The following is a 10,129-nucleotide window of genomic DNA, read 5'->3' as shown; positions in this document are numbered from 1 at the left end:
TTTTTTGTGTTATAGTTCGTTGTGGCAGCCCCCAATTGAATAAAATCTTCACTAATTGATTGTCAAAACGTACTGTTACCTTGGAAAGGGCCTGGAGAACTCTGGTAAGCGTCTGGAGAACATGCACATGCAGCAATCTTCTGATTGTGAGGCGGTCATACTAACCTGTGATCACATTCCGACGTGCAGTCGACAAAATTCGGTTAAGACTTAAAAAAAAAACCAACAGTAAATCTTTGTATCCATCCTCCCATTTTCTTTTCAAAGGATTTTGCTTGATTGTAAATCAATGGTTTCCAAACTTTTGCAGGCTCCCCAGTGTATTCATAGCCCCCCAACCCCCAAACAATTGATGTACCGCCCTTCTTCGGTTGTATCCTTCTCGTCTCTTGACTCTGGGACTATGTTTACGGAGTCCGCCATGACACTCAATGAGCTCACACGGCAGATGTGGCATAGTGTCGTGCTTGCAAACTTTGAATCACGTTTATTGGCTTGTGCTATTATTAAAACTTGCGTCTGATTGGTCGGCGCTTTTAAAACTCGAACAGTAACAATTGTGGTTGGCCAAAACTCCATCACTTACTACACAACCTTGGAAAAAAAAACGCAGTGCTTTGCTGTTTCACAACCGGGCTACGTTTAAAAATTCTGACTTCGGACTGCCGCCCCCTACCGCCCCCTTCTTCCTCACCGCCCCCCAGATTTTTCCACCGCCCTCTTGGGGGCGGTACTCCCACTTTTTGACAACGTAAATACACGTTTGTACCAAGCATTTTGTTTTTTTTGAAGAGGAGCTGGATCAGTATTTCTCAACCTTTTGTTTTTTTTAAACCAACATACACTTTTTAATTGAATACATTAAAGACATATTGCAAAACAATTTTGAATTAAGTTAAATGATTACATTTAATTGTACTAAATCCATTTTAAAATGTATTAATGTCTTCATTTTCAATGTTTGAATAGTTAAGATAACATGGTGTACTCTAAGATTAAAATTAAATAAAATCAAAAGTTCTACCTTTTTTAGAAAAAAAACAATACTTAATATAAGCAAAATTATTTGAGGGGGGAATGATGGATAGATGGAGAGATAGATATGGGGGCAATTAAGAGGGAAGGATGGGGATGGAGAGTGAGCATTAGGCAAAGAAAAAAGAGCAGGGGGAGAGGGAGAGAGAGAGAGAGAGAGAGGCATGCACAAAAGAGAAAGAGGGGAATGAGAGAGGGGCAGGGTGGATGCATGGATGGATGGAAAGAGGGTGGATGATGGGTAGATGGAGAGATAGATAAAGGGGACAATTAAGAGGGAAGGATGGGGATGGAAAGTGAGAGCATAAGGCAAAGAAAAAGAACTGGGGAGAGAGGAGAGGAGAGAAATGAGAGAGAGAGAGAAACGGGCAGAGTGGATGGATGGAAAGAGGGGTAAATAGATGGATAGAGGGGACAATGAGAGGCAAGGATGGGGATGGAGAGCAAGAGCATAAAACAAATAAAAAAGAGCGGGGGAGAGAGGGAATGAGAGAGAGGGAGAGAGAAAGATAGTTAGATAGAGCGGACAATTAAGAGGGAAGGATGGGGATGAGAGCAAGACCATAAAACAAAGAAAAAAGAGCGGGGGGGGGGAAGGAGAGAGAGAGAGTGAGAGATAGATAGATAGATAGAGGGGACAATTAAGAGGGAAGGATGGGGATGGAGATCAAGAGCATATAACAAAGAAAAAAGAGCGGGGGAGAGGGAAGGAGAGAGAGAGAGAGCGCGAAAGAGAGGACAATTAAGAGGGAAGGATGGGGATGGAGAGCAAGACCATAAGACAAAGAAAAAAGAGCGGGGGAGAGAGGGAAGGAGAGAGATGAGAGAGAGAGAGAGAGAGGGATTGTTTTGCAGATTTCTAATACTGTGCCAAAGTCACATTTATCACTATATTGTTCGTATTTGAACTGCAATTTACAGCCAGGGCTACTTGAGTGCTAAACACGTTTGTACAGTAGATGGCGATATACACCTCTACTTTGCTTGCAGTTCCCAAGTATTCGAAAGACGACGAAAAACAAACCAGGAAGTAAACCGATGCAAAATAACAACGCAATATTCATCTTTTTTATGCTGCGCATCTAAAAAATAACATGGCAGAATCTTTAGACACATGCAGTCTCGTTTCTTCACCTTCGCTGCACGATTTAATTGATGAAGAAGTGGTGAGTCAAATCACTATTTGACTTCAATTGTATTCCCAAGGTGTATATAATATCCTTTCCACTGCATTTATGATTTAGATTGATGATAAGGAATTCGACATCCCCCAAGTAGACACACCACCCACTTTAGAGAGCATCCTGAATGAGGTAAATAATATATTGAATTCCATTCTTGTTGTTATAGTCGTGTACTTGCAATGGGTCATAAAAATACAGAAAACCATTTCAGAATCTCTTTAGTGCAAACTTTTGCTTTGTATTAAAAAAATAATGGGATATAATACAATGTTGTTTGTTGTCTTTGATTACAACGTAATGCACATTGTTTACAACAAATAAGACGTGACCAGATTAAACAGCTAATAAAATACTTTAAAGAAACAATGAGAAATAATATTAGGATACTGTTAGGAATTAAATATTAAAATGTACCGTTTACCAAATTGTTCGAATTGGTTATCTGACTCCATTAACATAACACAACCTACATTCACCTAACAATGCGCGCTTGTTTCTTGATGGGAAAAGATGGAATAGCCGACATTTTCACACGGGGGCAGATTTAATTTCTTAAACAATTTAGCTAAGTGAACTCCATCAAATATATGGCCGAATTAGTGTCGCTTGAGTCTCTGTCAAGCCTCCTCTCTCGATCTTCTGCCTTTTTTCCTCTGCCCACGTTTTTTTCCCGCAAGCTGGTGTGCCGGCTCCTCCCATGGGCATGCCAATGAAAGCCCTCAGGTGGGGTTCACCCCCTCGCCTCGATGTCTGAAAAACTCAAAACAGCAGAGCGCTTATCAAAACAATGCCTGATGTCCTCCATCAGAGTCCTGTTATCAAAATTCCCCAGCCAAAACATTCAGAATTTGGAACAGCGTGACCTGAAGCCCACTCAGTGAAAATCTTCATTGCACTCGATAATTGTAACTTGTATTTAATCGTATAAAATCCTTTATAGTAAAATGTATCAAATCCTTCAATACATTGCCAACATTTACATAGTACAGTAGTGCTTGTAGACTGTGATAAGTTGTATGTACGGGACACTCTCTGAAATGTTGTGATAAAGATTTTTACTTTCTGTAATGCTCTTTAAAAAAAAAAAAAAACGTTTAATACATTCTGGATTCACTACAAATCAATTGCAAAATTGCACTACTTGAATTGTTTTAACGTTGCTGGTGATTTCGAAAGTATACCATTTCGAAATATTTGAATATTATGAAAAAGTATACTAGTAGGTTGTAAGCCATAATCAACAGTATAGAAATGATAAAAGGCTTGCAATATTTGAGTTTGTTTGAAAAGTTCTGTGACAGTCCTATAGATAGATAGATAGATAGATAGATATATAGATACTTTATTCATCCCCGAAGGGAAATTCACATTTCCAGCAGCATCCCTGAGCTGAGAACAATACAATAATAAAGCAAAAAGAATACAATATACAAATACCAATATATGAATATAACTTTTCTCTATACGTAGTGAATCTAGTACACGTGTTTATTTACAGTTACATGAGATGATAGTAAAACAGTTTTATTGCACAGATTGAAGAGCATTTATAGTTTTGTGTGCTTGTTTAGGGCAGTGATGGTTCTGGGGAATAATCAGAGCCTGTTAGACTTTGTATTAATGCAACCTAAATATGACTTCTTTTTCATTTTATTTCTGATTGTAGCTGGAAGATGAAGAGGAACCGTTTGTCCTGGAAGACACCTGCGTCCTCAATACTGAAAATATCGATGCTCATTCCTGCGATACTGCTTCCCTTGCCAGCTCTGACAGCGGGGACCCAGCTCACTTAAAACGGCATGAAGACTCACGTTTTTTTATTAGGGGGTATTAAACAGCACAAGGGGTTCCAAAAAGAAAACGATAAATGAATTATATGTATATATGTACATATATATATATATATGTGTGTGTATGTATGTATGTATGTATTTTTTACATTATACAAAATCTCGTAGGTGTGCACAGCATTCTTTAGAATGCAAAATCTAATGGTAAATGGTTTGCATTTACAGTAGGACTTCGCGGTTCGACGTTCACGGGTTCAGAGCTTCGCGGGCCTAAAAAATAATAATAAAATAAAATAATTTAAAAAAATATATATATATTTTTTAAGCATTTTTAAAGGGGCGTCGCTACTTCGCAGATTTTCACTTTTCGTGGGTGGTTTTGGTCCCCATTAACCGCGATAACCGAGTTCCCACTGTATATAGCGCTTTTCAAGTCAATGAAGACCTCCCAAAGCGCTTTACAATGTGCTTCACACTTGGCCCATTCACACACACACTCACACACCAATAGCGGCCTTGCAGCCATGCAAGGCACCGACCTGCTTATTGGGGGCATTAGGGGATTCAGTGTCCTGCCCAAGGACACTGTAATGTCCTAATTGAAAGAAGAAATACTGCTTAACTCCAACACCAACAATATCTTTCTAGACATTGACAAAAAAGGACTGGCAGCATTGCATAGAGTAATCAAACATTTTTGAAGAAACCAACCTGACTACAAGGAAGATAAAACATACAAATGGAAAAATATCTGAACACGTATACATAATATTAAAATAATATGAGGGTCAGGAGGTCTCTCACCAACTAGTGTCTATCTTTGCACTTCATTTCTTTTAAATATCTGTTTGGATCCACAACATTCTATTTTGTGCAAGTAAATTCATCATTGCTTTTTTCAGTCACTTGAAAAATATGTTGTTAGTTTGCATTCATGACCAAGCGGACATTTTTTTGGTCATTTCTTTTGTGGCAACAAAATTGAGTTAAATAATAGTAACATAAAGAAGAATTTCAATTAGAAAAGAGTGGTGATAAAAGGTAATTCAGCATGACAGGAAGATCTATCAATCTACCCTGGTGATATCCCTCGAGAGAGGTGACCGACAGCTAGACAAACACATCCACAAAAAAAAGAAAAAGTAGCAAAAAACACAAAAAATGTGACCATGGCCAACCCAAATGCCCAAACACCCAAACAACTTAAGCACCTCGGCACCCAAGTTGGTCATTCTTTCGTCCCTCCAGATAAAACGAGACACAAGAAAGCGGCCATGTCACTTGGGTCAGGGTGACACGACACATTCTTCTGTTCAACAGCAGGGCCCGACAGCTTTCACTGGTTTACCCCTGCCGTATCATAGAACGCGTCCAAACATCCCACTATCCTTTCACAACACCTCTCCACTCTTTCCTATCACTAACAAGAGCTTTAACTTCCACTACATTTAGACTTCTTTCCTCCAGTGCACTGTGGATCCTCTTCAACATTCGCTCCTCATCAATCCTCTCCATGTGTCCAAACCAACCGAGTGACAGAATGACAGAAATGTGTCCAAACTAACCGTGTGACAGAATGACAGAATTATACCGTATCGAAAATAACTTATAACATGTGCCCATGGAATTTAAATAAGCATTCAGAGATGATGCCACAATGCATGAAATCTAATAAAAAGAATTATTCTTGGGAAAACAAAGACTTGATTAAAAAACCGAACCCACAGACAATAGTCAACTTAATCTCTGTTATTGCTCAATAAATATAAATTCATAAATATTGGTACATTATCTTACACACTATAACCTAACTTGTTGAAATGTTCATGTAGGAAGAAGAAGGCTGTGGAATCGAAAGCAGCAGTTCATGGTTCAGTTCTCCGACACACAATTCTTCAGGGTATTTCTGCACAAATTGTCTCAGCAGCGGTAATGTTTCCACTATTTTAGATTAGATACAATGTTATATATTTTATAATAATGATGTATTTGTTTTGTCTTCAGGACAAAGTTGATGCTGGGTTACCAACTGCGATTGTGAGTTTTTATCTTATATTTCTTGGGTTAAAAAGTATAACCAGGGCCTCTTAGTAAAAAGTATTCGTGTTTCTAATTATTTATCCAGCTTTTTATGGTCACAACGCCTACAGCAAAACGGAATCTTAGTCTCTCACCATAAAATGTGTTGCGGATTGCAATACTAAGGCTGAGTTCTTAAATGAGATGAGAACACTTCCTCTCTCTGTTGCCCATTTCAATACTCATAATATTGTTTTATTTTTAGGAGAAATTAATTGGAGTAGTGGAATTATAAATGGGGAGTTTGTGAACTCAGAAAGGGTAAATTAACAAAGAGCTGCCAGGGTTATAATCTGGATCTTTAGTGGCCAAATAAGGATAACTTTAATTTGGGTTCATGGTGTTTACATTGTAATTTCTTGTTATCTAATGCTTTTGTTTTCTATCTTGTTTTAAGACAGTCGCAGGTGTAATTGTTGTGGGAACATCTCATGGTCTCGCCTTTGTCTTTGGTAAGCCAAAAATCGATTTTTAGTTTTTCTGAAAGCTAAAAGAGAAAAAAATATACCAGTCTTGTTAATAAGGATAATCTAATCTTTACTGTCACCACCAGACACCAACCAAGCGTTAAGGCTCTGTCTTGGTACAAAAAGTACCGGTGCAGAATTTGGTGCAATCTCTGCTCTCAGCATCAACAACGATTGCTCAAGACTTCTTTGTGGCTTTGCAAAAGGACAGGTAAATACAGAATTATGTGGGGCTTTTAGGTGTAGAATATGTGCTACCGTTTGTTTGGATTCAATTTGGTACATCTTCACAGTCATTTATTCTTAAAGTCAAGTCATAATTATTTGTATAGCCCTTAATCACAAGAAGTCTCAAAGGGCTGCATAGACCACAGACCATTACAGACCACAGACTGATCTAAAACCTACATGAGGGCTAGGAAAAACTCAAAAACTCAGCATAAGGAAAATGAAGAAATCTTGAGAAGGGACCGAACATGAGGTAATCCCCTTCCAGGATGACCAAGCCAAAATGGATATTGCAGTACACAGACATCATTAACATGATCTTGGGTCATTTATAAGCTATAGAATATAAGTTTGTTTTGAGCCTAGATTTAAACAGTTCCACTGAGGTACTAGATTGAATCTCAGAGGGCAGAGCATTCCATAGCTCTGGGGTCAAATGGAAAAAGCTCTCGATCCTAAGGATCCCTTCTTGGCTCTCAGGATAACTCGCACACCATCATTTCCCGAGTGAAAGCTGAGAGAAGGATCGGACTGGGGACAGCATAGGGCGAATTTTTGCAATGTTGCAAGATGGAAAATAACTTTTCTATTGCAAATGTGTCAAATGTGACACCTAGATTTTTGAGTTGAGTCACAGTTGTCAATGTTCAGAGCAGTATTTACAGCATTTAGATGGACCAATAATTAACATTTCTTTTTAGGGTTGAGGCGCAAGAAGTTAAGTGACATTCATTTTTCTATCTCAGTGAGGCAGGTCTCCTAATTTCCACAAATAAGTGTTGCAGATTCCTACATTGAAAGATACAGTTGAGTGTCATCTGCATGGTAATGGAAACTGCTGTTGTACTTGTGAATAATATCACCTAATGGAAGCATGTAAATGCTAAAAAGAAGGGGACCAAGTACTGAGCCCTGCGGAATGAAAATAATTGTAATGTATTTGGTTCATGACTAGATCACCATGTGGGATCTTGCCAATGGGAAACTTCTTAGGACTATCACTGATGCGCACCCTCCAGGCACTGCGATCCTTCATGTGAAGGTAAATTTAAGTTTGTTTTTAAGTCTTTCATCATTCAATGCAATCGTTCTGTTATCAAGGTAATTACTGACTTTGTTCATTTGCCCTCTTATTTGTATTTTCCTTTTTTATCCTCCAAGTTTACAGACGATCCAACACTTGCAGTTTGCAGTGATAGTGGTGGATCAGTTTATGAACTGGCTTTCAGGTAAATTTACCAACAACATAAATTTGTACCCCCTTCTCTATAATCTTACTGTAATGGAGGGCATTGTGTCCTTTAATATACAGGACTGTCTCAGAAAATTAGAATATTGTGATAAAGTTCTTTATTTTCTGTAATGCAATTAAAAAAACAAAAATGTCATACATTCTGGATTCATTACACATCAACTGAACTATTTCAAGCCTTTTATTATTTGAATATTGCTGATTTTGGCTTACAGCTGAAAAAAACTCAAAAATCCTCAAAATATTAGAATACTTCCTCAGACCAAGTAAAAAAATAATTTTATAACAGCAAAACTAAATCAAACATTTGAAAATGTCCATTGATGCACTCAGTACTTGGTTGGGAATCCTTTTGCACGGATTACTGCATCAATCCGGCGTGGCATTGAGGTAATCAGCCTGTGGCATTGCTGAGGTGTTATTGATGCCCAGGATGCTTCGATAGCGGCCTTCAGCTCATTTGCATTTGTAGGTCTGGTGTCTTTCATCTTCTTCTTAACTATACCCCACAAATTCTCGATGGGGTTCAGGTCAGGGGAATTAGCAGGCCAATCAAGGACAGTGATGCCATGGTCAGTGCACCAGTTACTGGTGGTTTTGGCACTGTGGGCAGGTGCCAGATCATGCTGGAAAATGAAATCCTCATCTCCATAGAGCTTTTCAGCAGATGGAAGCATGTAGTGCTCTAAAATCTCTTGGTGCACAGTTGCATTTACTCTGGACTTGATGAAACACAGTGGACCAACACCAGCAGCTGACATGGCTCCCCAAACCATTGCTGACTGTGGAAACTTCACACTGGATTTCAAGCAACTTGGATTTTGCTCCTCTCCAGCCTTTCTCCAGACTCTGGCGCCTTGACTTCCAAATGAAATGCAAAACTTGCTTTCGTCTGAAAAGAGGACTTTGGTCCACTCTGCAACTGTCCAGTGGTTCTTCTCCATAGCCCAAGTCAGACGCTTCTTCCGTTGTCTTGAGTTCAGAAGTGGCTTGACCATGGGAATACGGCTATTGTAGCCCATTTCCCGGACACGTCTGTGAACTGTGGCTTTTGATACCTGGACTCCAGCTTCAGCCCACTGTCTTTGAAGCTCCCCCAAATTCTGGAAGCGGCTCTTCTTCACAATTTTGTTAAGGCTGCGGTCATCTCTCTTGGTTGTGCAGCGTTTCCGGCCACATTTTTCCCTTCCAACAGACTTTTTGTGGATATGCTTTGAAACTGCACTCTGTGAACAGCCTGCTCTTTGAGAAATTTCTTTTTGTGTCTTACCCTCCTGATGGAGGGTATCAATGATGGTCCTCTGGACAGCAGTCAGATCAGCAGTCTTCCCCATACTTGTGATTTAGTTTACTGAACCAAGCTGAGTGTTTTTAAGGCTCAGGAAACCCTCGCAAGGTGTTTCGAGTTAATTAGATGATTCAGGTGATTAGTTGAATAGCCTACTTGTATACTTTTTCATGATATTCTAATATTTTGAGATAGGATTTTCGAGTTTTCTTAAGCTGTAAGCCAAATTCAGCAATATTAAAATAATAAAAGGCTTGAAATAGTTCAGTTGATGTGTAATAAATCCAGAATGTATGTTATTTTTGTTTTTTTAATTGCATTACAGAAAATAAAGAACTTTATCACAATATTCTAATTTTCTAAAACAGTCCTGTATAGATAGAGGGATCGTATCAATTATTTTTTTTGTAGATGGGGGCTAATATCCAATATTTAAAACAGATATTCATTTGCATCCACCCATCCATCCATCCTGACTAATTGCTTTATGAGAGTAAATAGCATCCTTGCTAAAGCTGACTGAACTGGATTTTTAATCATTGGCATCATCTTTTATAAGGAACTCGAAAACAAGAACTCTTCACATTAGGAAAGGTGATTTGAAGTGATCATGAAAGCTTATAGAAGTTCAGATACAAAAGAAATGACAAAATATAATTCTCTGATTTATAAAAAAAAAAAAAAAGCTTTACTCTAAATAAAGTTGAGTAAATTGTTCACCATGTAGCCATCATTTAACTGCTAGATTTATGCCTGTCTACTCTGACATAATTCATCTAAAAATTTTATTTTAACTTCATTTATGA

General features: G+C 38.4%; 1 protein-coding gene across 1 annotated transcript in view; it reads left to right on the top strand.

The window, feature by feature from the left end:
* The first annotated feature begins 2,044 nt into the window (after positions 1 to 2,044).
* The window catches only part of vps8 (VPS8 subunit of CORVET complex), a 46,349-nt gene continuing 38,264 nt past the window's right edge, over positions 2,045 to 10,129 (top strand). Inside the window, exons 1-9 of the mRNA XM_088351581.1 lie at positions 2,045 to 2,201; positions 2,280 to 2,348; positions 3,886 to 4,016; positions 5,842 to 5,938; positions 6,014 to 6,046; positions 6,486 to 6,540; positions 6,642 to 6,766; positions 7,739 to 7,825; positions 7,945 to 8,012. Coding sequence (XP_088207707.1) covers positions 2,130 to 2,201; positions 2,280 to 2,348; positions 3,886 to 4,016; positions 5,842 to 5,938; positions 6,014 to 6,046; positions 6,486 to 6,540; positions 6,642 to 6,766; positions 7,739 to 7,825; positions 7,945 to 8,012 — 737 coding nt within the window. The 5' untranslated portion in view covers positions 2,045 to 2,129. The remainder of the gene's footprint in view (positions 2,202 to 2,279; positions 2,349 to 3,885; positions 4,017 to 5,841; positions 5,939 to 6,013; positions 6,047 to 6,485; positions 6,541 to 6,641; positions 6,767 to 7,738; positions 7,826 to 7,944; positions 8,013 to 10,129) is intronic.

The sequence above is a fragment of the Urocampus carinirostris genome, chromosome 13 (assembly GCF_059441175.1).
Source record: "Urocampus carinirostris isolate Australia breed hairy pipefish chromosome 13, RoL_Ucar_1.0, whole genome shotgun sequence".
NCBI lineage: Eukaryota > Metazoa > Chordata > Actinopteri > Syngnathiformes > Syngnathidae > Urocampus > Urocampus carinirostris.
This window is presented reverse-complemented; position numbering and strand designations above follow the sequence as displayed.